Source organism: Carassius auratus, linkage group LG30F (genome assembly GCF_003368295.1).
Source record: "Carassius auratus strain Wakin linkage group LG30F, ASM336829v1, whole genome shotgun sequence".
Classification (NCBI taxonomy): domain Eukaryota; kingdom Metazoa; phylum Chordata; class Actinopteri; order Cypriniformes; family Cyprinidae; genus Carassius; species Carassius auratus.
The window spans coordinates 4,421,490-4,449,362 of NC_039294.1; the positions used below are offsets into that span (position 1 = coordinate 4,421,490).

The 27,873-nt window shown below is 36.1% G+C and overlaps 1 protein-coding gene across 1 annotated transcript; it reads left to right on the forward strand.

Moving 5' to 3' along the window:
• The first annotated feature begins 673 nt into the window (after nucleotides 1-673).
• On the forward strand, nucleotides 674-26,192 carry mapk1 (mitogen-activated protein kinase 1). Its single transcript, XM_026240674.1, has 9 exons — nucleotides 674-1,090; nucleotides 12,933-13,115; nucleotides 14,446-14,635; nucleotides 17,306-17,422; nucleotides 17,654-17,768; nucleotides 20,161-20,292; nucleotides 20,503-20,612; nucleotides 21,380-21,508; nucleotides 23,591-26,192. The coding sequence occupies exons 1-8, from the start codon at nucleotides 945-947 to the stop codon at nucleotides 21,494-21,496; spliced, it is 1,110 nt and encodes a 369-aa protein (XP_026096459.1). The 5' UTR covers nucleotides 674-944; the 3' UTR covers nucleotides 21,497-21,508; nucleotides 23,591-26,192.
• The last annotated feature ends 1,681 nt before the right edge of the window (nucleotides 26,193-27,873 follow it).

Consider the following 27,873-nt stretch of genomic DNA (forward strand, 5'->3'; position numbering starts at 1 on the left):
TAGTTACTTAAGATTTTTATATCTTGATATTAAGAGAGAACACAAAGCTGTCACTGAGGTGGCAGGCTAGGTTACAAAAGATAATATACTGAACTTAATAGTACCTAAAGTGTGCATATGACTACCTTTTGAAAGACCCAGTGACACATTTGTATCTTTTATATGAGTCTAGCCATACTTGAATCTTTTATTATGTTATTAAATATGCATAACAGATTTTAAATAGGTTTCGATAACCCAAACAACCCTTCAAATGAATGGCGAAGTATTAATAAAGGAGCTGACATGTTTGTTGGATACACAAATATCGATATTGTATATACAAATAATCAAAATAACCTGCTGATTCACATGACTCCAGTTCTGCTACATTACACACGTGTAGCTCATTTATAGGCCTAAATGTTTAAACTGTAACAAATAGTTTCACAAACATGATAAATCTGTTTACAAATGTCTTAGATTCACAATATCACCTGCGACCAAAACCGAGAGGACCTTCCCATCAAAAATCCCGAATTATCAACAGTCTGTCCTCGCCTGACTTCGTAAGTTAAAGCATCAAGTTAAACCTCTGGAGAAATTAAGTGTAACTTCTATCTCTATGGTAACCACTCTCCGCTCCCTGCCCACGTGATCTGCTCCGTCTTCCTGCAGCGACGCTGAACGCGCTCGCGCTCTCTCTGCCGCCTGCAGTCAGTCAGTCTCACCACAGAACACGCCGCGCGCAGATTACTATCACTATACATACATATATGCCAGTCAACTCAACAACACTTCAGCCGCTCCTTTCCTTTCACTCCGACGCGAAGACTTCGGTTTAGTTTAACCACGTCGCTTATCCTGCTGCGTTTTTTTTTCTGTCTAAATAAGAGCTTCATAAGCTGCTTTGGGTAAGAAAAGCGCGTTTGTTGTGCGTGTGAAGGCAGCTCAGTTTCTCAGCAATGGCGACAGCTGCGGTATCTGCTCCTGCTGGCGGCGGCCCGAACCCCGGCTCCGGTGCCGAGATGGTCCGCGGTCAGGCTTTCGACGTCGGGCCGCGCTACAGCAACCTCTCGTACATCGGAGAAGGCGCATACGGCATGGTTTGGTAAGATGCTTTTGCACTTCTAGACACGTTACGCTTTGTTAAAGTTTTTTATTTTATTTTTTTATATATATATAATTTTAATTATGTTTCCTTTAGTCGCTTGCTTGGATTTGTTCATTCAATCACAGCGCAGTGCACCAGACCCCCACTTCTCTCGTTATCGTGCTCCTGCTTGAAACCAGTTGCGTGCTCTTTTCTTTTTATGTTTCGTTTTAGATGTGTAATAACATATAGAGACAAGTTCACACTGAGTCTGACATCTGTCAAAGCTCTTCTTATCATGAGTTGGTGATTCATTGCAGATTTAGTTTTCGATATTTATTTTTTTCTTTCTCTCAAGAATTGTTTGTTGCATTCGTTTTTTTATGTTGTATTATCTCGATGGCATTGCATAAATAGTTATACTCTGTTCTATTTATTATATAACAGTGCTACTACTATAATGATTTTTAGATCATGTTAAATTTATTTAATACAGATTCGGAGAAATCTTTCTTTATGCACTTGTGCATAATCTGTGGGGCAGATCCAGTCTGTAAATCCTAAGATATCTTCGCACTGTTTTAGCTAAAGACTAGACATCAGGCATGGATCAAACTTAATAAAGATATAGATGTGAAATTAGCACAGTGCTTTTCCAGGAATGTCAAGGTGGCAGGGCTCTCCAGGGCAGCGTGGGCGCGGGCTCCCCCAGGTTGTGCAAAACTAGTAGGAACAAGAGGCACTTGGATGAGCTTTGCTGTTTGGATCTGCCCACGAAAAAGTTGAAGTCGATAGTGCTTGAGTTGGACATACAGTCCTAACTTTAAACGTTGGTTAGATATACTAAAGTGGATGAGCATCATTTTCCAAATATAAATGTTTCGCCAGCTTCCCAAGACTTGGCAGATGTTCTCCAATTTGGTCTGTATACAGACAGATTTATACACCAGTTTTGAAATTGTGTAACAAATGAGAATTGTTGTGGTGAAGTTTCAAGCTAGCTTTGTCACAATTGAGAGACTGCTGGCTCAAATCTGCAATCTGATGGCCCATCTGTTCTGGTGAGAAGAGTCCGTTGGCTAAATGAATGAGCTCATCGCTGGCAGGCCTAGTTTTGCTCCTCTCGCACGGATGAATGAATGGTTCACACCCACTCCAACAGCTACAGAGTAGAACAAGCAACCCTGGGTTGACTGTCATATGGATGTGTAGGCCTGTAACACGTTGTACTGAACAGACTGTAACAGTACTGAAGCCTTTGTGCTGCTTTGCTCTTGACTGACAACAGCCCTTGAGAAAGCGTTCGAGTAAAGAAGATTCTTAATTGATAAATATCAACAGAGCAGAATACCAATACACTGTTATACTTTAGACAAGCGTAACCATAGGCATCTTAAATGAGGCACCTTTGTACTTAGTTATATTGTGTGTATGTGTTTGTGTGTGTATTCTTTGATAAATAGAACATTCAAAAGAATCAAGTTAAAGCATCCTTGGCTGAATAAAAGTATTAATTTCCCTCAAATTAATTTATATGTTTTATGATGGTTTGAAAATGTTTTATTGACAAAATTTTTTGAATCAAAGATATTCAAAGAAAATACTAATTAATAACCATTATTCACATTTGTATTATATTTATCGTGTCTCTTGTAGCACTGTACTGTTGCTGGTCATATGTATGCATAATATTACATAATATTTACATGACAAATATGTTGCTCAGTATTTGAGATCTATTTGCTTATGTGCAAATACAATATAGCAGCAAGTCATTCGATTTAGAAAGAAGTTACATTTGGGTATTATTAAAAAGCAAATCTTGGCATCAAATACATTTTATTGTTATCATATTTTCATCCGTGTGCTTAATTAAATCACAGGACCTGTCATTTGAGGTGTTGCACAAACTAGTTATGCTGAAATCTATTTTGAAATATCATTATGATCTGCTGATGCCATCAGCTACTCAAGTATCCTCTAATATGCTTTGAATCCCACTGAGAGTGAGTTTTGGCTAATAGTTCCTTTAATTCAGTTTCTCGATAGCGGTGATGCCATTTCTGGAGTGTAGAAAGATCCTAGAGGTGCTTCTGATATAAAAGCTGCACTGCCGATTGGGAGAACTTTCTGGATGTTCTAATGGATTTTGCATCCTGCTTTACACCCCTCCGTCCATGAGGAAGCATGTCGGGTGGCCGTCATCCTGTCCTGTATTATGCAAAAAGAAAGACGTGCTGTTACCATTGGCAGTGGTTTTCGGAAACCAGTAATGCAAGTAACGAACAATGGGCTGTTTGATCACGGTCAGATGCCGATTTCCTTGAATCCTAGAATACTTCTCTTGTACACGCGTTCAGCGTTGCGAGATCAGCTAGCACAGATATTATAAACTGATGACGTCCATGATCCAGGATCTGTTTTCTGTATTTGTAAACACCAAAACCGTTCCAGTAACTGCAGCTGTGGGTCAGTTTCTTCCAATGGCATCCACGGGCCTGAGAGGCCCCCTGTGATGTAACAGCTGGGGAATGTGGAGTTTAGCTGTGTTACTAAGGGAGGTTGGGAACGGGCTGGGTTTCAGTTTTAGACCAGAGAGCGAGTGAATGAGCGAAGAGAGGGCAGGAAATGGAAGGGAAGGGGCGGGTAAGTGGATTTAGGAATGGAGAAGTGTAGAGAAAGGCTGCAGTCCATTTTGTTGTTCTGCTGCAGTGAAGCAGTGATTCCCGTAACCGTATGTGTGCGCATACAAGCGCTCGCTCCCGTTGTATAACAGTGTCTAATTACTGGAGGTGACGTCCGCTGTAGATTCACATGGCAAGTGTAATTATAAGCTGTATTCTAGAGGCTTAAATACAGCTTTTAGTGTTTTAGGAATAAATGAACGAGATGTTAAATATATTCTGGATATTAAACGCATGTTGTCACACATGCAGATTGAGAATATGGCTTCCAATTGCAAAATGAAATCGGCGTAATGTTTGCATGCCTAAATAGTGTCCCGTAGACGCTGTGAGGTTTATAATGGAATATTACACATCTCCGAGCATCACCAAAGCATTTGATCAAGCTTGTGCTAGACCATATATTCCTAACTATTAGATATTTAAAGCAATTATTGTAAAATAAAAAAAAAGGTAACACTTGGCAATCTCATTTGGTAACATTAGTTAATCCATTAGCTGACATGAACCTAACAATGGGTTATATATTTTTTGACAGCATTTATCAATGTCTTAAAGCTAGATCTACAATATTAGTAACTGTGGAAATGTGTCTTTACACGTCTGTTAAAAGGGTCCATGTTTTAATAAATTTTGATATAACTTTAACTAAGATTAATAAATGCTTTAAAAATACTGTTTATTGTTAGTTCATTGAACTATTAAGTAATATTTAAAAATGAAACCTTAATTTGACCTTAAAATGGTATCAGTAATCTCATGAACATTTCTGTTCAAAGTGATCTTTGGGGGGGGAAAAAATCAATCATGTATTTCATACACAGTTATTGCAGTTTGTTTTTGCCTTGGGCTCAAGTTTAGGATTTGTTGAATGTCTAACAAACAAATATTTGCATTCATTGCCTACATCAATCTGAAATCAGTATGAATCGTAAAAGTGCCCCATTCAGATGTAAAAATGATTTACTGATATATTTTATGTTTTATGCTCTTGTCTACAGTTAGCAGAGAAATTAAAATTCACTGTAATTTTACAAACGTATGTCTTTTTTATTGCTTTTCAGCTTGACCCAAATCAGATGCATTTATTAGTTGGTGTTCAGTTGATTCGTAATATTTTGTCAGCAGTTTTTTTTCTTTTTTGTGGATGTAACTTGATTGATACATCAATGATTCTGAAATCTGCAGAGATTGTGTGTGTTCCTTTGACTACAACGAGTTAATTCTCCAAAGTTTCGCAACACTGATGTGGTGTGTTGTTGCAGAAGTGGCTCTGTGTGGGTAGCGTCTCTAAACCAAGAGGAGGAATGCTGCAGGACTGACTACCAGTCACTGTTCCTCTAAGTGTTCACTCTGGAGGGCACGACCCTGCCTCTGTACTTCAGAATGTTTCTAGCTTCAGTTTCAGTCTGGACTTTAAATTCACTGTGCTTTTTCTACAAACTGCTTTCACTAATGTCATAAAAGCATCCATCTGCTAATCGGGCGGCTTCTGCTTTAATTTAATTGGTAAAATTGCTTGATTTAGAATTTTGTGGTAGCGATATCGGAATAAGAGCTTTGAATATTTTATTTGAAATTCTCCTACTTTAGTCAACCAAAAATGTTTCCTTACACATCTGGTAATTAACTGGTAACACTTTACAGTAAGATCTCATTTGTTGACATTAGTTCATGCATCATATAACCAACATGAACTAACAATGAGCAATATATCATTGTACAGTATTTATTTGTCTTTGTTAATGTTAGTTAATAAAATATGTTTGTTAATGTTATGTCACACCACATTAAAGGAATAGTTCACCAAAAATATTTACTCACCCCTAGTAGGCGTGATAGACGGTGTTCACAGTGATACCGGTTTTAAGCCATGACACCGGTTACAGTTACAGGTTACGGTTACCGTTTTTTTTTTTTTTTTTTTTTTTTTAAGTATTTGTTTTTTCTTAAAATATTTATTTGAATTAAGTAAAAATAATAATTATAAATAATGTAGTTTAAAAGAAAGCATACAGTTTAATTAAAAACTGAACACCACAATGCTTCATGCCAAGAGACTGTCACTACACAGATCAGTATCACAGCGTCATCTCTTCTAATGTGCTTCATTAAATATGGAGAAGTCGTGGCCTAATGGTTAGAGTCGGACTATAAATCGAAGGGTTGTGAGTTCGAGTTTCGGGCCGGCAGGAATTGTAGGTGGGGGGAGTGCATGTACACTCCCTTCAATACCATGTACATTCAATACCATGACTTGGGTGCCCTTGAGCAAGGCACCGAACCCCCAATTGCTCCCCGGGCGCCGCAGCATAAATGGCTGTCCACTGCTCCGGGTGTGTGTTCACGGTGTGTGTTCACTGCTGTGTGTGTGCACTTTAGATGGGTTGGTAAATGGTAAATGGACTGCATTTATATAGCGCTTTCAACAGACCACATGGCCATCCAAAGCGCTTTACAAGTTGCCTCACATTCACCCATTCACACACTCATTTCACTTCACCTCACTTCACTTCTTACTCAAGATGCCTTTCAAAAGAGATACAAAAGATGATCATAACTGATGCCCATCACTTTGATATCTAAAAGTTTTTTTTCTTCTTCTTTTAAGTAAGATTCTGATCATAAAATGTCATAAAACGGCAACGATAAAAACAACTAGCTAGGTTAGCTGATTACCATTAAAGTCCATAGATATTGCCATTAAAACTTTCTCAGACAAGCGGATGCGATGGGTTCTGTTTTTCGGTTTGGTCAGGTGATGTTCACCATAAACCCCATATGAATTGTAAAAGCAAGGAGTGCCCCATTCAGAGGTCCAGATTATTCACTGATATCTGTTTGATTTTATTCTCTGTAGTTACCAGAGAAATACTAATGCCTTAATTTTAAAACCATGAATGTTGAACATGCGTAATTGAACTTTTATGCTGTTCCAAAATGTTACTGATAGTTTTGCTTTTAGTAATATAAGCCCAGTTCTTCTGCCTATTAGATAATTAAACTAATTTTCCTACATTGTTTGAGTTTCCAGTAGTGCGACCATTAAATGCGTCACACGTGTCTGGTGTAAAGGCTTATCTCTCTATGGCTGTTTGCTTTAGCAGGTCGACTCACTCATTCAGACACATGTATCTATAACTGGAGGAAATTTGAGATCTTGTGTGCCCTCGCTGCAAATAGCACCTCTTCATTATTGTGCGAATTACATGAATAATTACGATAATATCTGTTTGTCCACTTGAGCTTGAGTTCAGTAAATGGAGTCAGTTTGTGCTAGTATGTTTCTGGTTTTCATAGCGAAGACATTTATAGACTTTTCATAATTTTTTTTATAATAATGACTTTAAAAATATTGGATTTCTGAAGCACTTGATTCTTGATCTGACATAATTATTATATATTATATTATATTATATTATATTATATTCTTAACTTGAACTGTTTTTGTCGTTGTTGCTGTTGTTGTTACCTGTTCATATTATTAATCAGTTTTGCCCATTGATAGTATGTGGCAGTGATATTTTAGTATTGAGATACAGTTATAGTGTTTGTTTAAATATTTATAATTGGTTTTTAATTTTTATAGTTTCTGATTTAATTGTAGTTTTAAAGTTTTAGTGATTTTTGTTGTCTATCCCCCCCCCCCCCCCTTTTTTCAGCTTCCATATAGTTTTAAGTTTTAGATATTTTAGTAAATCAACTTAAAACTAAGAAATGTTGCTATAACTAGCTATGCTGTAAATAGTTTTTACAAATTTTATTTTGGTCACAGAATATTTAGTAACTATATATATATATATATATATATATATATATATATATATATAATATTTTTACGTTAACCATATTAACCCTGGCATATCAGTATATCAACAACATTATGGTAAAAACGGTTATTTACTCTCATACCACCCGATTCTGTTCACTTGTAAATATTTGGTTTATTGCATTTATCATAGATATTCATGAAATCAATACTAATTATTAATGTTCCCCCATTCAGATGTACAAAATATTTCCTGATATCTCCAGTGTTTCACATTATTGTCTCTGGTTACCAGAGAAATAAGTAATGAACATGTCAATACAAGACATTTTTGTAGCATTGTGGGATATCTTGAAGTCTACCCAGATTTGCACCAGGTTTTGATAGACGTACATGCAGTGAGGGATTTAGTCAAATGAAATAACACTTTCTTTTATGCACCCTCAGAGTCTTGTGTGTGCACAAATGCACATACAAATATATTAGTCAGTGCGTGTACACGCTCATACATGCCTGCGCTTACACACACACACACACTGTTTGAGCACAGACTGTGTGTGGCTATACTGCCTGGTCCATAGCTCCATGCCAAATTCTGCCACGGCACCAGTCTCCATAGTAACCCTTCTGCCAAGGACGTCAATCCGGCGTCACGTGAACCAGTCTGACTGGGAGGAGTGTCAGAAGGAGCAGCAACTGAGGGAGAGAAGGAAAGCAGAGGAAAGCCAGAGTGCTTGATCATTTTTATTTGCATGGTTGGTAGTTTTTGCAAGAAACTGTTTTAAAGTCATTGCAATTCACAGTGGTTAATTTAATGTTTTCGTAACCCCTTAGCGATGGCTTATTAACTCTTTGGCAACCCTAGTGTTGTGTTGATGACTTTTACACTCCTCTAAACCGCTCGTTTTGTGAATTAAGTCTTGTGTGTTTCCCTTGTTCAGAATGGTGAAACAGTTCAACATCGTTAATGTTCTTAAGAATTTGAAAATCTTCTTACTGGCACAGCTGTAAATGTGCGGGCGTTCTGGGTTAGGAACAGAAAGGAAAGGATTATCCAACCTTGTGGTGTCCCAGCCCCATTTCCACGAGTCTTAGAAATGCCTTCACCCTCAGAAGGTGCATCGAAATAGAAACAGCTCTGTTTTCTTTAAGCATGAGAAGCCTGCTAAAAGGGTTCTTGTGAATGCACAAATAGACATGTCAAACACAAATAATGCTATACTGCATAACAGATCTAAATGGGTACCTTACATATTCAAGAACATGCCTGGGTTATGATTCACTCCAAAGTCAAATGATTTTTTATTTATTTTTGGCATTCTTATGACAATTAAGTACAATCGTTTAATTTCTGTAGCATGACAAAATATGTTTTGTGCTGCTTGATGACCATGTTGCTGTGCAAGAGAAAGAGATGTAGGAGCTTAATGCAAGTTATCTCTTTCTCCTTACTGTAACATGAATTTGTTATGAGGTATTTACACATTTTAATATTTGCCTTTCAATGCATGATGATTTTAATAAAATATGGTCAAAAATAACTTGTGGACTTGTTATGAAAGAGAAATTCAGGCAAAGAAATGTGCTTAATAGTCATGAAATTGTCATGATGAAAATTATTTTAATGATCTATGTATTTATTTAATTATTAAATAGTTAATTTTTATTGAGGTTAATTATTTAATTGGTTTGTATCAGTACTTTGATGCAAATAATCTCTATCATTACTCTTTAAAAAAACAAACAAACATTACATTATGTAGTATTTATGTATTTCAATATTTGTTGTTTTACTTTTTAAATATGTGCTGATTTAATTTTGATAAAATATGGATAAAAAACTTCAGAACCTGTTGTTATAATAATGAGAATTTGGGGCGAAGACATATACTTAATAGTCATTAAATATCACAATGCAATTAATAATAATGGTGTGTATGTTATTTTAATTATTAGATTTATTCATTATTGTTTTTAAGCATGTTCTGACCCAATTCTAATTACTGTAATGCAAATAATCTCGCACATACTTCAATGTGAAAAAAATAATGAAATATTTATGCATTATAAAACTTGTTGTATAGCCTTTATTTCAATAAAATATGAACCTATAAGTTTTTTTTTTTTTTTTTTTTTTATGAGAATTTGGAGTGAAGAATTTTCCTAATAATGAAGTCATGATGCCAAAACTTTTAATAGTCTAATGGTAAACTAAATGTTATTTTGTTTTTTGTTGAATTGAATTTGAATTAGTTTTGGACCTAAATATGTTCTTGATCTTGACAGGATTCCTGGTCTTCATAAGTTTAAAGTACAGCTGGGCTGAAGCCTTGTTTGAGTGGTTTCATTTGCTCTCTAATCTGATTGTGTTTCAGCTACACTTGCTGATGCCACACTGAGGGTTTACACACAAGCAACACTAAAGTAGGGAGGTTTTTTTGGTGTTTTATATCCATGCTTGTTACTGTGCTGATTTTCAGTCTTCAGGATATCACATGCAGCATTCATTCACTTCAGTATTCATGCAGCCCCAGCTTTATTTATAGACATCTTTATTATTTGGTGACATGATGTTTTCCTTCCTCCCTCTTCTGCACTGAGGGTATCTGGAATTGTCAGAGCATTGTGTAAATTCACTACCAGCATTCAGCCTGTCTCCGCCCCCTCCTTCTCATTACCATGGCAACAGCCTGTTGCATAACTCCTAACGCAAAGTCTCGCCTGTCCGTCTCCGTGGAAACCATGTCTCTCTCTCCTTTTCCCTTTTCCCTGCTGTTTTGCTGTGTCCCTCCATCTCTGCTTCTCTCTCTCCTTTCGATTTCATGGTCTTTCTTCACCTCTGCGTAATTTCTCCACCATCTGCCCTTTAGAGTGTTTCGTGCAAGGTGCCAGCCAGATGCTTGATCCGTGAACTTTGTACTTGTCAAATTGCACAAATTGAAATTTGGCATCAACAAAAAAACTTGTCCTAAATTGTGACCTGCTTGATGGCTGTGTTTCTGCTGTGCAAGAGAAAATGATGCAGATGCTGCATTATTGGTGCACCTGACACAGATTTGGCATTATAAGTGTGTCAGCAGTGCAGAGAGTTCAGCTCATGGTTAAACAAGTGCTGTCAATCGATTAAAAAAATTAACTTATTAATCACGCTTAATCCCACCTAACTTTAAAGTTTTTAAATATACTTTTATATTGCAACAATTTTACATTCAATCTTTAAATTAATGTGGAAACAACATGCAGATAGTATATTTTTAACATTTGTTTAATAGCATTTTTTTTGTGACTGAAGGCGAGTATCACTGATATCAATACTACTGATTTCTTTATGAAATTGTTCTCCACACCCCCACACCCCCAATATTTAGCCTTATAGTTATCAAACAATAAATTCTAAATTGAATAGAGATAAATCCTTTAAGCTAAAAAAAATTATTGTTTTTCTCTTGTTTTCTTGTGCTCTTTTTATTAACAGGCATCACAGCAGCTGGTTATTTGGCTGCTATAACTTTAAGAGCTACCACTGTTGAACGTAACACAGATCTGACATGCTTGAGTGTAATTTGCGCCTTAATATACAGGCTACAGCATGCACTGACATATGTGCGCATACAATTAAAGAGCATGCACCACGGATGGAAATTAGCATGCAATAAAGTGTAATATCATCCGAAGCAGCTCCGTGGAGAAAGACGATGAAACCGGGCTCGAAACCATGGCGTTGTTCCCAGTACAATGTTTGCAGCTGAAGTTAGTGCCGCTGGTGGAGTGATATTTGTTGGTTATTTACAGTACATTTTATAGCACGCGCTCATGTTATACAAGATCATGTGAAGAGTTTAATTTATTGCGCACAAATTTTCCGCATACTGTCTGGTCTCTGTCAAAACCCCGGTAAGTTCATTCTCCTCCAGCATTCTGCAACATTTTAGATTGTATGGACAGTTTGTGTTATCTTATTGTTTTTAACGGCATAATAAGCAAACTAATAAACCGTATTATCGGTCGCATGTCTAATTGCTGTCCGGGGATGCATTTTTCTTCCAGTCTTCAAGTACTTTTTCAGAAGTTAGCTCTGTGGCTAGTAAGTTGTTACTCTGTTAATTTTTGTTTGTAGAAACAACATTGTATTGCTACACGTTTGACAGCTCTGGCTAACGTTATTAGAAAAAGCTGTGCGTTCGTTTGTCGATGGCGTAAAAGTTTGTGAGCTGAGATTTCTTTCAGTGAAACATTGTTGAACAGGGGACTTTGCCCCACGTGTTCCCTCAACCACCAAAAAATTAATAAATACACCAAAAAAGAAAAAAAAAGTATACTGGTCAATCCTTTCTTTTGGAATTAAATACAACATTATTAATGCGTAAAAAAACTGTTTAGAATATTGCAAAAATGTTCCTGTGCATTAAAAAAGTTGACTGCAGTGTATCATCCGGTTGGGCTACGGAGTTGAGAGAATGAGCTACTTCAGCAAGAGTCGGCTGTTTCAAACCTAGTAAAGCTGCCTAGATAGGCTGCATTTTTGAGCATCACTGAAAGAGAAAATGTCAGTATTTCATTGAGACTTGAGATTAAACAAACTGCTTCAGTATTTTAGATCTTGTAGTATTAATTTTCACATGCAGTTACACATTGTCGGTTAAAAACAAGAAAGTGGCTGGTTAAAACATTGAGTGGCTAGTAGATTTTGAAATCCACCAGCCACAGTGGCCGTTGAAAAAAAAAAAGTTAATTTCTTTCCCTGTCATGCACTATGAGTGCAGTATAATGCCTGATGGGACAGGAAATTTGTTTTTACTGACATCTCATCTGAGGGCACATCATGGTTGTTCTACTGAAGCTCCTTGTCACCTGTACGTTTCTGTGTGCTTTTAACTAGTGCTAGCGCTGAGGTGAAGTTTACCGCCGTTAAACTGGAAAAATGAATCTCATACGTTAATGCACTAATTTTGACAGCACAAATGTAAACACATTTGTATATGCTTACAAAGGTGTATGTACCTATTCCCCTCATTCACAAGCATATATCTAGCTCTTCCCTCTGTTTTGACTTGTACACTTATAGACAGTCCATTTTCACCAGTGCCTTTCAAAAGATACTCCAATGTCAGTCTTTCCATATTGTATATTTCTATGTGAGAAGTGTCTTAAAGCAGCTTTTCTAAGGGTCCACAGAAAAGAGCCCATAATTGAAAGGCCCAACTGCATTTACATTGTATTAAACTTCTTATATTGTGTACTTGATATCTTTGTGTCACTTGGAATACATACACTATTGTTTGTGTGGTTTTCTTTTATATTAAGAATAATTAATAATAATGACTAAACTACATTACAGTGTTTTGTAACCCAGAAAAAAAAAGATGTTCAATCTGATTTTTGTTGTTTTTTTTATTCTTTGTTACAGTTCGGCATATAATCGTGATAATAAAGCGCGTGTGGCGATAAAGAAAATCAGTCCGTTTGAGCATCAGACATACTGTCAGCGCACACTCCGAGAGATTAAAATCCTGCTCCGCTTCAAGCACGAGAACATCATCAGCATCAACGACATCATCCGCGCCCCCACCATCGACCAGATGAAAGATGTGTATCCTTTTTATTTGAATTTCAGCCTGGAAATAAATGTAGGATTTTGAAACAAAGGAAAGACATTTGTAATTTTGGTGACATTACTCATGTGCCTCCTTTGTAGGTTCTTCCACTGAAGTTAATGATGTTTTTTTTTTTCATGTTGGAGAACACGGTCAGGTTTTATGTTCATCAGTTTGTGTCCTGCCATCATTAAAACAAAAAGAGAGACAAACAGAAAATTACTTTTTTTTTTTTTTTTTTTTTCAGTACAGCAACCTAAATGTTCATGTTCAGGCTGAAAATGTGGCCTCTGGAACAAACAATGCTCTTTTCCAACGGTGTAGGCTGAGACAATGCAAAAACCTCTAGTAAAGTTAATTTTAGGACCAAAATCAATAGTCAGTAGGCGTGTGGATAGAGAGAGTAGTTTTGTATGATCTAATCAATGTGTTGCTCTAATGTGTTTAGCATCATCCCAGAGCATTCTTTTGTCAGTTCTTACACTATTTCTGTTTCCTTAAAGAGAAACTCCACCCCTAAATGAAATTGTCATTAATCACTTACTCCCATGTAGTTTCAAACCCGTTAATGCTTCAGGCTTCTACGGAATATAATTTAAGATAGTTGGTATGTAAAACCGAGAGGCTTGTGACTGTCCCTGATACTGTCAAGTAAAATACACTGTCAATGTCCAGAAAAAGTATGAAAAGCATCATCGGAATAGTTCATCTGCCGTCAGTGTTTTAACCGTAACTGTAAAGATAATGACTTTATTCAAAAATTCCTCTCCTCTGTGTCTATCCGCATCACCGTAGTGTCATTTTGGAGAATATGAGCTGAGCGCTGGCAGTTTACGCACTTATGTGTCAGCCGTGCCACAAGGATGGGCTGTTTTCTTTCAAATCAAAGTCTAAATGCATGTAGAAAATGTATCCGTGTGGCGTGGCTGACACAGAAGAGCGAACGTAGTTTGTGTTCAGCTCATATTCTCCAAAATGGCACTACGGTGATGTGGAGAAACACAGAGGAGACAAATTGTTGAACAAAGCCATTATTTTTGTTTTATGCGCATACAGAAACTATTCTCGTCGCTTCATAGCGTTACAGTTGAATCACTGATGGCAGATGAACTATTCTGACGATACTTTCCTGGATCCTGACAGTGTATTTTACTTTTTTACTTTTCTGTGGGAAAGTCACAAGCTTCCTGGTTTTCATCCAAAATATCTTAAATTGTATTCTGAAGAGGTACAAAGCTTTTTCAAGTTTGGAACGACATGGGTGAAGGGTGAAGTATCCCTTTAACCACATGCTTTGTGTTTGACCTTGACATTGACAAACTATAGCTACATTGTACAGGATCTGATGGAGACGGACTTGTACAAGCTGTTGAAGACACAGCACTTGAGCAATGACCACATCTGTTACTTCCTGTACCAGATCTTGCGTGGCCTGAAGTACATCCACTCGGCAAATGTTCTCCACAGAGACCTGAAGCCATCTAACCTGTTGCTCAACACTACTTGCGACCTCAAGGTGAAGTACACTGCGTCATGCCATTTTTAACACGTTTAAGGTGAAGTGTGTTCTTTCTGTGCCAAAGGAATTGAAAAACTATGTTTTTCATAGCAAATAACTTCTATGTAAGTTTAACAGAATACAGGTGCATCTCAATAATTAAGAATGTTGTGGAAAACTCAACTCAAATTGTGGAAAAATCTTTGGTTCTTTTAATTGTGATGATTTTGGCTCACATTTAACAAAAACCCACCAATTCACTATCTCAACAAATTCGAATACTTCATAAGACCAATAAATATATTAAAAAAATGTAGTGAATTGTAGCCCTCCTGGGAAGTATGTTCATTTACTGTACATGTAGTCAATACTTGGTAGGAGCTCCTTTTGCTTTAACTACTGCCTCAATTTGGCGTGGCATGGAGGTGATCAGTTTGTGGCACTGCTTAGGGGATATAGATTTTTTTGGTCTCTTGTTTCTCATTTTCTTCTTGACAATACCCCATAGATTCTCTCTGGGGTTCAGGTCTGGTGAGTTTGCTGGCCAGTCAAGCACACCAACACCATGGTCATTTAACCAACTTTTGGTGATTTTGGTAGTGTGTGTAGGTGCCAAATCCTGCTGGAAAATGAACTCAGCATCTTCAGAATGCTGGTCAGCAGAAGGAAGCTTGAAGTGCTCCAAAATTTCTTGGTAAATGGTTGCAGTGGCTTTGGTTTTCAAAAAACACAATGGACCAACACCAGCAGATTACATTGCACACCAAATCATCACAGACTGTGGAAATTTAACTCTGGATGTCAAGCAACTTGGGCTATGAGCTTCTCCACCCTTCCTCCAGACTCTAGGACCTTGGTTTCCAAATTAAATGCAAAACTTGCTCTCATCTGAAAAGAGGACTTTGGACCACTGGCAACAGTCCAGTTCTTCTCCTTAGCCCAGGTAAGATGCCTCTGATGTTGTCTGTGGTACAGGAGTGGCTTAACAAGAGGAATACGACAACTGTAGCTAAATTCCTTGACACACGTCTGTGTGTGGTGGCTCGTAATGCCAGCCTCAGTCCATTCCTTCTGAAGTTCACTCAAATTCTTGAATCGATTTTGCATGACAACCCTCATAAGACTGCAGTTCTCTCGGTTGGTTGTGCATCTTTTTCTTCCACACTTTTTCCTTCCACTCAACTTTCTGTTAACATGCTTGGATACAGCACTCTGTGAACAGCCAGCTTCTCTGGCAATGAATGTTTGTGGCTTACCCTCCTTGTGAAGGGTGTCTTGATGTCAATGATTGTCTTCTGGACAACTGTCAGATCATCAGTCTTCCCCATGATTGTCTAGCATAATGGACCAAACTGAGAGACCATTTTGAAGGCTCAGTAAACCTTTGCAGCTGTTTTGAGTTAATTAACTGATTGGCATATCACCATATTCTAATTTGTTGATGTATTGGTGGGTTTTTGAATTGGTGGGTTTTTGAATTGGTGGGTTTTTGTTAAATGTGAGCCAAAATAACAATTTGAGTTGAATAACTGAAATTAACTTATCCAGCTAATCATCCAAACAGAGTCCAGTGAATAAGAGTGCAATAGTTTTAAATAAATAGTTTTTGTCATTTTATTAATTTTGTTGTTTTTAAATGTATAGTTAATTTCATTTTAAATCTATTTCAGTTTTCTTAACACACACATAATGCCACAAAATAGCTACTATAAGGATAAATAATGTATAGTAAATTTTATTTTCTTACTTTAGAACATCAACTTTAACTAAAGTTTAACTGATGTAAATAAAGTTTTAAATGAAATAAAAATTCAATATGTATTTTGTGTAAGAATTTATGTAAACAAGAATTTATGAATTTAATTAAGGCTACATTTACATGACAATGATGTAGTCAAAACCAAAACGTTTTCCCCCTGCATTTAAAAAAAAGTTTCACATACATTTCAAAACTATACGCATTTACACAAATCCGCGAAAATAACAAAAACACTGTATTACGTATACCAGGCCAGTAGTTGGAGCTGGCACCTTGTTAGTAAACAGTCTGTTAGGGAAGTGACGATTATATGTTGTATAAGATGTGTCTCTGCTGTTGGTTGTAATATTGATGAGGAAATCCACACTTTACTGAAGAAGCATTAGCAAACTCTTGAGCGGCGACAGCAGTACCATACTCTGCCATTGTTGTGTATGTTTGTTTGCACTTGCCTTTAAAATCGACACATACTGCGTATATCTACATACCTAACACGTACTACATTTGACGTCACCATTTTCAAAGATTCCTGTATTGGGTGTTTACACAGAAACTTGCACCTTGAAACCCGTTTTCAATAATATGCGTTTTCTGTCCCCAAAACACTGTTGTTGTATAAACGAACAGTCAAAACATATAAAAAGTTTCCCATTTTTGGCTGAAAACGTTGTTTAAACAGACCCCAAGTATTTGATTAAAATACGTTTTATTTTTACTTTAAATTACTTGTAATTTAGTTTATTTTTTCTTGCAATTTTTTAAACTGCTCTGCTGTTGCATATATATATATATATATATTTTTAATAACCATCACCTTTTAACTTCATTGCCACCATGCCATGTTTTATTAACGTAATGGCAGACTCATCTTGGACATTGCTGGATACTCTCAAATCTCTGTAACTTCTGTTTTTTTGTTCCTACCACAGATCTGTGATTTTGGGCTCGCCCGGGTGGCCGATCCAGACCATGACCACACCGGCTTCCTGACGGAGTATGTAGCTACACGTTGGTACCGCGCACCAGAGATTATGCTCAATTCTAAGGTGAGGAAGCTTTCAGAGTTTGTTGGCCTGATCATTCAAACATTCAAACAGTTATTTCATTATTGTCTCAAATGTGTGTTTGGTTGCTCTATGCAATCTTTATTTTGTACTTTTGAGTTAACCATGGTATTACTATGATACGCACCACCCAGAAAATTCCAATACCAAAAATGTTGTAAATGTTGATACCTATACCAATGAACAATCTCTTCATGTATCTCTATCTCTCAGGGTTACACTAAGTCCATTGATATATGGTCGGTCGGTTGTATTCTGGCTGAGATGCTTTCGAATAGACCCATCTTCCCTGGGAAACACTATCTGGACCAGCTTAACCACATCTTAGGTAAACAACCCTGTGGACTTTATATATTTCCCCTGCCTGCAGCCTTTGACGTCACAGGTTACAGCCACTGGTGAAGGGTTTAAATTTATGTTCTTGTGGTGCCAAAAGACAGACATCCTTGTCATGATGTAATTTTCTGTAATTATAGTGTGATTAGTCATTTGACATTTACAGCCCAGGTAAAAAAGCTCAGTGGTTTAAAGAAAGACTAGATTTCAGGACGCATACTGAGTAATGAATTTAGATGATTGAGATTAACAGGCATACTAACAGATTACAGTATTTGGTATAGCTTTTTGGAATTTCACCAGATTTGTAATTTGAAGCATTTATAAATATATTATATTCTGTTGCTAACAAAGTAGATACTTTGTTTAGCTTCCTGCATTTTCAGCAAAATAAAAGCTCGACAGTTTGAATATGAAGAAATTCATTTTATAATTTTAAAGTAGTATTGTAAAATAGTTTTTATTTATTATTGTTGTTTTTTCATTTAATTTAGTGATAAATAATTGTAAAAAAATAAAATAAGCAAAATTAATATATGAAATCTTATTTGAAATTATGCAAGTTTTTGCATAAAAGGGACAACTTTTCTCTTTAAATTATGTGGATATTTCTGAGCCCATTGCCAGATATTTGTTCTAGTTTTAATCATAAACTCACTGCATTTAAAAATAAAAAAATAATTGTTTTTCATTATCAATTATTTTTCCCCTTCTCAAGTAAATGTATCTGGATTTGAAAATCTTTTTAAAGAATTACTTAGAAATGGTTGCGTTCATTCATTAAACGTGATATACATAAGGTTCTTAAAGTCATAAACTTAACTTTAAACCTGCGGAAACCATGGCTAATTCTGATAGATCTGAACTTTTTCATGTTGATTATTGATGTTAGGGTGAATTTAAATCACATGGGACATCAGGAAGACTAACACTGACATCAAGCTCTTTTTTTTTTATAATGAAACATGAGATTTTTTTTGTGCAGTTTTCATAAAGCTGTGCATCTGTAATGAAAAACATGCTTACTCAGTCAGCTGAATAATTAATGTTCACTGAAAGCTCTTCAAAAGCTCTGTATAGGCCATCCATCTCTGGACTGAAACATGATACACTGTGGTCAGTTTTGCATTGTAAGACTGAGATAAGCGTTTGATGGTTATCGCCAAAAAGGCTGATTCATAATTTCCCTTGCAAGCCAAAGCACATCAGATGTCATCGCTTCCCTTCTTTATGTTTCCTTTCTCCATCTGTTGCATCAGTTAAAAACTCAGTGTTTCCTGTCAGAGATGCTGTTGATTTTGAGTGACCCTGCAATGAGCTGATAACGTTGTCCAAGCTGCTGCGTGTGTTTGAAGGTGTGAGTTTTCCCACCAAACCTATAGCGATGGCTCTTAGAGAGACAATCTCTGTAGTTAAACTTTCTTCCATTAGCTTGCATGTCTTTGAACCCATCTGGCCTGTGCGAGCAGATGTTTCCCTGTTGATAACTCGACTTACTTCCTCATTCAGATCATCGTTAACCTGGTGCACTGGGTTATTGTTGTACCATCTCTCTCATTCTCTGAACAAGCACTTACTCAATTCTGTGTTCACAGAACAACAAAAAAAATGCCATTGTGTTTTTCCTACTATACTTCACGCTGGCATTTATCACAGTTACTGAATAATTGAATACTGAATGGCACGCAATGGCACGCAGGTAGAGGAGAGTCTAAACATTATCCACAACAAAGTTGGAGTCTCTATTTAAAACCTTCTAGGAAAATAGCAAAAAAAATCACTGTTTCCATAAAAATATAAAGCCTCACAGCTGTTGTCAGCATTGATCATGAGAGATGTTTTCTGTGCAGCAAATCAGCATATTAGAATGATTTCTGAAGGATCGTATGACAGTGAAGACTGGAGTAATGATGCTGAAAATACAGCTTTGCATCACAGGAATAAATTACATTTTAAAATATATTGGGTGACACTTTAGTATAGGGGGCAGTTATGTCCTATTATTAACATACGGTCTGTTTATTAATGCTTATAAAGCACATCATTTTGGATGGACATATTCTACATCCCTAATTCCTAAACAACTATCTATTAATAAGCCGCAAATTAGGAGTTTTTGGAGGCAAAAGTCATTATTGTTTGTTAATAGCGAGAATTGACCCTTTAAATAAAGCGTTACCATACATTGTAATAAATTGTTTTGATGAAATAAAGAGAGATATGTAACTTCTTTGTATATCGTTATACTATATTTAAAATTATATATAAAAAAAGGAAATAATGATATTTGCTTTTCCTTTTTTTTTTTTTCGTGTTCTCCTAGTAAATTTTTTCATAATTTAATATTGAATTCTTTTTATTTGTCTCCCTTCTCTGCCCTGTAGGTATTTTGGGCTCCCCCTCTCAGGAGGATCTCAACTGCATTATCAACATTAAGGCGAGAAATTATCTGCTGTCACTTCCTCTCCGCTGCAAAGTGCCCTGGAACCGCCTGTTTCCTAACGCCGACCCTAAAGGTCAGAGGTCATCTCCACACCCACACACCGCACGCAAAGAAACTAGTCCTCGTATCTTGAGACCAAGCCACCTTAAACACTCACATTCAGGACTCATCTGAACAACATATATTTAAATTTGGGGTTATAACAATTAAAAGCTGCATCAACTAGAGGTTTGTTTTTAATGAACTGGTGTGATTATTTGTATATGTGTCTGTTTTCTTGTAGCGCTGGACCTGTTGGATAAGATGTTGACCTTTAACCCTCATAGGAGGATTGAGGTGGAGGAGGCGCTGGCTCACCCATACCTGGAGCAGTACTATGACCCCACAGATGAGGTCAGTTCACTACTAGTTGTTGTTGTTTTTTTTTAGTAAGGAATAGCCTTAATAAATCGTATAAGGGAAAATATTCCCCTAAAATAACAATGCACTATTAAAAAATAACAAGACAAACATTGCTATTATTATTATTGTTGTTTTTGTTAATATTATTATTAATGGTTATCTTCCATTTACATGCTTAATAATTTAATAATTATTAATATAATTATTTTTATACATTAAGAGCAACAATAATAAAAATAATATAAAATGTACATGCTTAATAATAATCATTAAACATTTAAATTAAATAAAAGATAAATATTCTTATATTCTGTTGTCAAGAACATTAGCTTGGCCATATTCTCTGCTGTTGTCTATCTTCGAGTTTATAGTGGTCAAAGGTTGAGAGTGTTTCAAACATGAGCACTATGAAGTGCACTCTAATAGCCACATGGCCACAGTAACCTTTGACTGTCTGTGGAGTGTCTGGTAAAATGCAAGGGGGTGGTTTAAGCATGTGAGTGTAAAGATTTCTCATGCTGATTAGCACATTTTCCCTTTTTTGCCTTCTTTCACAACAGCAGTTTTGATGATGTTCATTGTGTCTATGACTGTATTGGTTTTATCCCAAAATTACAAATTGTATGAACACTGAAGACTGTACTCAATAAATGTAGGACTACTTCTACCAACACTGAAAAGCGGTTGTGTTATAAGCAAAGGAACTGTAGTTAAAGCATTTTATCTCACCGTAACCATGCTTTATTTGTCCTTTACAGCCCGTTGCCGAGGCTCCATTTAAGTTCGATATGGAGCTCGATGACTTGCCCAAAGAGACTTTGAAAGAGCTGATCTTTCAAGAAACCGCACGCTTCCAGCCAGGCTACAGACCATAGCCTATCCCACAGGTAAACTGCAGACTGAAGCCAGATGCACGCATCAAATAAACAACAAAATCAATCACATAGGTCAAAGAAAAAAAAAACACAGATGAGTCAATTTTCTTTGTAACTGTAAGCGAGTGGTGAAGAATCCAGTCATTTTGAGCTCTTTAAGAGGAATTTCCATTCTGTTCATTTCTTAAAATGATTCATAGTTTCTCAGTTCTCCAGTTTTGAGTGTCGCATGATTCTTCAGAAATTATTCTAATGACATTTTCTGCTCAAGAAATTTTTATTACTGTCAGTTTTGGTCAGGTTTAATGCATCATTATAGAATAAAAGCATTAATTTCTTTAAAAAAAGTTTTACCAACCCCAAACTTTTGAACAGTGGTGTTAATGTGATGAACATACATAAATGAATGGGTTTGTCAGTAGTGTAAAGACGTGCAGTGTTTGGTGTGTGTAATCCGGCTGGTTCTCTTGAGGGAGCAGCTGTTCCGTGGTTGGTCCTTTTACACTTCCTGGATTACAAAACAGTGCCAAGAACATGAATATTAATAAAAAGCTGAAACTACTGGGCCCGTATTCTTAAAGATTTTAATGATCCTCTCAGAGAGCTCCTAATTTATCTTAAAAATGTCAAACTAGGAGTCTTATCTTAAAAGCGACACTGAGCGAGGAAAACTTTATCTTAGTGAGGAGGCAGGGCTGACCCCATTGCTAGCTTTAACAACGTGTTTTGTAGACTGATTGGTTGGTCATCCAAGAAGGAAATAAAAGAGCGCTTTTAAGAGTAGAGTCTATTATAAGCACTTTTATAATACTCTCTCTCTCACACACACATTGTATATATATTCATTATTTTTATTTACCATGCTGTCATACTTAACGTATTTTATAGGAAATGAATAGCGACACAATGAGGTTCTGAAAGTGCTGTAATTGTTTGTTATCACTTTGCTTCTAGAAGGTTGACAGACCCAAATCATCACTGCTGCTTAGTTGCATTTTTCCAGTTGCCAAATATGTTAATGTAGTGATTACTTCCATTTCTGGTGCTATTTCTACGCGCTGGTGTTGGAGATGTTAGCATGTCTCTAATAAGATCGGTCCCAAACCTAATCCCTGCATTATGTAACGGCGTCTTATTAACTCCGTCATGCATTGTGCCACACATTTAGGGCATTTTCTCCACTGCTAAAGAAACTCTTAAGCCTCTTAGTCTCGTCTGTACTCCTAACAATTTTAGACATTAAGATGCTTTCTGAATTACCTTTTTCTTAACTAGGATGTTTCTTTAATTTTAAGAGGAATTTTCTTAGAATTTTGTTACTAGGAGCAACTCTTAGCGCTAAGATTTTTTCATGAATACGGGCCCTGGAGTCTTGAATGGTTATTTACACAATTTTATTAGCAGGAATGTTTTCTTCTACTTCCATAATAAATGGAAGTGTAGATAGATTGGAGTCAGCAATAACCATTGACTCAATAACTTTGTTCCATAAATGTGACCCTGGAGCACAAAACCAGTCTTAAGTCGCTGGGGTTTATTTGTAGCAATAGCCAAAATTATAGATTTTTCTTCTATGCCAAAAATAATTAGGATATGAAGTAAAGATCATGTTCCATTAATGGAAAGCTTATTTATTCAGCTCATTTTTGAAAAATTATTACTGGTTTTGTGGTCCAATTCTCGTATTCACAGCAAGGCTGAATTTGTTTTATTAAAAACGGTAATAATTAAAATATTGTGAAATATTATTGCATTGTAAAATACTTTTGTTGTTATTTATTCCTGTGATGCAAAGCTGGATTTTCAGCATCATTACTTCAGTCCTCAGTGTCACATGATCCTTTAGAAAGCATTCTTATATGTCAACATTTCATATGATCATCAATGTTGAAAGCAGCTGTGCTGCTTAATATTAAGTATTCATTTCTTACTGACTCCAAACCTATGAATGCTAGTGTGTTTTAATTACTCACCAAAGCCAATTTTTACAATAATTTGGTGCTTTGCAATCCTCAAATTCACACTCTGCTTGGAATATAGTTGTATTTGAGTTGTTTCAACCATAACTATTCCTGTTTTTTGCTCTGTCTGTAGGTGTGTTGGTCTGGATTCGATCATGCTGATGCTTCTGTCTCCACTCCATTGTGTGCTGTAGTCCTCTCTTCGTCTTCATCGCCATCATCACCATCGAGATCTCCACCTCTTCCTAAACTACAGGCAGCCCTCACAGTTGATCTGACCCCAGCTGAGAACATGCACCTCTGCTCTCTTCATCTGCTTTCTCTCCATCCGTCTCATTACAATGAAAGCGCAGCGCCTCTCTCACACTCACTCTCTCTCTTCCTGCCCATCTGTGTGAAAGCCTGTGTTTGTGGACAACACCTCGTCAAGGTTTCTGATTCCGATGAACCGATGATTTTTTTTCTCTCAGTCTCCTGATACACTTCAGTAAAAACAGTCTATGATTGTGTTCTTGCTGTGCTTCTTTCTAGCCTCCAGTTAATATTTACAACAAGCTGCTTTTTTTAAAGTGTCTGTAAGCCATTCTGAAGTCCCACAGAGGCCAAACAGGGAGCGAACGAGGGCTCAGATCTCTTCTATTCTTTAATCTATATATGCAGTAGACTCGCATTTATCCACATTGTGCATTGCCAATTTCCTCAAAGTGCACAGAGCGTGAAATTTGCCACGGTGCCATTTTAAGGCTTTTAATGTGTTTTCATAAATGCAAATATGTATTTACTATTGACCCCAAAAAACTGTAATTAATTAATGATTATTTTATAACCCCCATATAGTGACTTGACTAATATACATGCATATACATATGTGTGTGATTTATTTATATATATAATTATAATTATTTATATGCATTAAAACCTGTAGGTTATTACATTAATATATATAAAAATAATTATTTGTATATCGATTCCCAATCACTTATAGAAATCTTAGAAAAGAGACAAATTTATTACATTTACTTAAGCACCAAAGAAAAGACCACTCTAAAGATTTTAGGCCACCTTGGAAAATGTGTACTTGTGTACAAAATTTGACCTAAGCCCTCAAATGACCTGCCAAAAAAAGGCAAGTGCCGTGCAGGTTTACATATATCCTGAAATCCAGGTGTTTCTTTTTTAATCTAAAGAGGGACACTAGATTTGATCATCTAGATAGGTGTAGAGAAACTTCTGTCATGGGACGAAGAACAATCCTGAGTTTTTCAGTCACAATGGGTACATTTTGAATCAATGTCTATTATAAACGTACAGTGCCTGCTCCTTTGTATTCATTCTTTCCTTTTTGAATATTTCTTTGTCTTTTTTGCTTTCCCTGCACCCCCCAGCCGCCTTGTATCAATAAGACTGTGCCCTTGCATGACTGTTAAAAAGCTTTCTATACAAAGAAAATGGAAGTGCCACCTTGCTGGGGATTCCAATATTGGACTCTCAGGTTTTTGTTATATCCTACCTTTTGTGGTCTCATATTTCCTATATAGAGTGTAATCGGTGCAAAAAGAAGACAGCTCTTTATTTTGCTTGTTCATTTCAGTTGCACTTCTTTCAAAATCCTTTTGGTGTTAGGAGAAAAAAATACTAATAATCGAGATTAGCTTTTTAGATGAACTAGCTCAACCAGAACATCAGGTTTAATTCCTTGTGGAAATTAGGAGCCTCCAGCCATGGGAATGCACCTTTTATTAATACATTTCAATCATAAGATACTGTCTGCTGGTGTATTAATAATGATCCAGGTGAACTGAAAGTCAACCTGGAACTGCATACTCTTTTAAAACTACACAGCACTTGAACATTTGCGAAAATGGACGTCTAAGACATTATTAAGTTATTACTGATACTGGTATGCTCATGTGTGCATGGCTTCAGCAAGTGTTTCTTGCCCACACTGGCTCCCTCGTTGGTTTACTAATCCTACATTACTATTGTCTATATGCATCTGGCAAGACGCCACCTAGTGGTGATCTCAGATGCTGGTTGATCAAGAAGAGAATGGGTGATTCTCTTGAATGAATAATAAATAAAGAAAGTACTTTGTAAGATAGCTTCTGCCGAATCAGTGTGCAGCCTGTCTGTTTCTGTGTGCCTTTATGTGTCACGAATAACAATTATTGTGCAGCTTTGTTTTGTTGGGGATCAGTTGTGACTTTTTTTGCCGTATGGTCTTGAAATATATAAAAAGTGAAAACAGAAAAAAAAAACCTATTATCTTTATGTAATTTAAAGTCCTATTTGTCAAAGCTTTTGTGATTAATTTGAGGAAGTAAAGAAAATTTAATACGCCTTTTTTTTCTACCCTACCTGGTTTGATCCTGTTGCATTTTGCCTTCAGTTCTTGAAAGTTTTGTGCAGAACAGCTTTTATTGTAAAAATGAATGTCTAGTGATTTATTATTATTAATCTTGTAAAAAGGTCTCTGTGTATTAATCTACTTTTTGCTAGCAATGGCAAACTTTTTGTTGTAATTTTCACTTGACGAGCTTTGAAACACCTAAATGATTTTTGTGATTACAAATATTTCAAAATTATATTAAAATATATTGAAAACAGTGGCATTATGTCTGAAAGGCTTGTTTTTAATGCTCAAAAAGACGGCCAATGTTTATCACTGATATTGATCTCTGCATCTGCCTAATCATGTAACCTAGAAACTGCAGAATAAAACCAATTGTATTATATTTCTGCCTTGATTTCGGTCTCCTTCTTTGATATGAGTGCTAATGTTACACATGCCACCTCACTAATCAGAACAAATGCGTCTGTCTGAGATCAGCTGTACAGTAAGCTGGAGTTGAGTTGTGTTCAGTGGATGCACGGCAGTGAATGACGTGACGTTCTGAGTCCATTGTGTTGTGTTGGTTGGCACAGCAACAGAAGTGCTCCTCTTTGCACTCTTGATTGAGGGAATAAGAAAAGGTGCAGTGCAGTGATGTCATAATAAACGAGCATGAGCCTGATTTGGTTCCTGTGAGAGCAACCGATGGCAGCATCTGCAGCTTGATGAGAACTATTTAGACCTTTAGTAAAAAAAATAAAAAAATAGTTCCATGAGAAACAGTTATTAGTGCTGTGGCTAATTTTAGCTACAATCACAATGCATTATAATTGTTCTCCTGTGAGAATGTGACATTCATTATTAAATCTATAATAATTCTGAATAAATGCCTGTATTCTGTTTTAACATTAATGTATGATGACAACGATCTTTATGTAAACACCCAACTATCCGAAAGCATTTACAAATAATAGGACCGGTGCTAGTTTTTAAAAGTTTTAAATGTTTTAAAGGTTTATCAAATTAAATTGTTGACTACAAAAAAAATAAAAAAATTGTTAAATATATTGCCCAGGGAAAATATTCACTGAAAATACTTTGTTACGATGTTGTTATGTTACATGGGGTAAGTAGTCACAAGTTAAATTTTAATATTTTGTAGAAACAGAACTGCTTAAAATCATTTTCAGATTTACTTTTTGGCTTTAGTACAATCAAAAACTAAAAGCAAATAACATTTTGGAAGCAATCTAGGAAAAAATGTCATACTTTTTTTCTCACATTTTAATTGATTTTTTTTTTTTTTTTGGGAAAAAAATATAAAATATAATAAAAAAATATAGATTTATTTTCTTTTTAGTTGTACTAAAGCATAAGGGGTTTAATCATTAAAAAATATAAATTTGAAAATGTCTGAAAATCCCTATTAAAAAGATCCCTACCTTTAATAATAATAATAATAATAATAATAATGTTGTTATAACGCAATCTTTTTATTCAGCATGGACGTTTTTAATAGCAGTGATTATTGTTGTTATTAGATAGTCTCTGAGCTTCAAGTTTACCACAGCCTCTGGACAGTTTCTGTATCTATATCATTATGAAAATGCCTGTAGCGTTTGGAGTGATTGCAGTGTTGGCACAGTAGATGGAGACAGAGTTTAACTAAATTTATGACGAGCAAATACTTTCATTCTCCTACAATTATACATATTATTGGCTGCAGTTTCTAAACAACTCCCGCTGATGGAGAATGTGAGTAATTTTGGTTAAGACCGTTTGCTTATTTTCACACATTGCCATCATTCGAGGCAGTTCTCAAGATATCTACTGGCATTTGGCCAAACAGGTTTATTTACTAATAATCATTATATCATATTTATCGCTTCAGCTAATACTTGAAATATAACCGATGATGTTGTTGTCTGAGGTAAAAAGATAAAAATAGCACCAACATCCGGGCCTTTGTGCTGTTTACCTGAACCACGTGTTATGCTTTAAGGACTGCTGCGCGCTGCCGTGCGATTTGGCACGTGTCGTTGCAGTGAACGCGCATTATCGAAAACAAGCGATATGCTGTGTGC

Bases quoted from the DNA above. Each gene is read 5' to 3' on its own strand.
- mapk1 (XM_026240674.1), top strand. From the start codon at position 945: ATGGCGACAGCTGCGGTATCTGCTCCTGCTGGCGGCGGCCCGAACCCC. The intron at 14,636-17,305 runs GTGAAGTACACT...TTCCTACCACAG, and splicing joins ACACTACTTGCGACCTCAAG to ATCTGTGATTTTGGGCTCGC. The intron at 17,423-17,653 runs GTGAGGAAGCTT...TCTATCTCTCAG, and splicing joins AGATTATGCTCAATTCTAAG to GGTTACACTAAGTCCATTGA.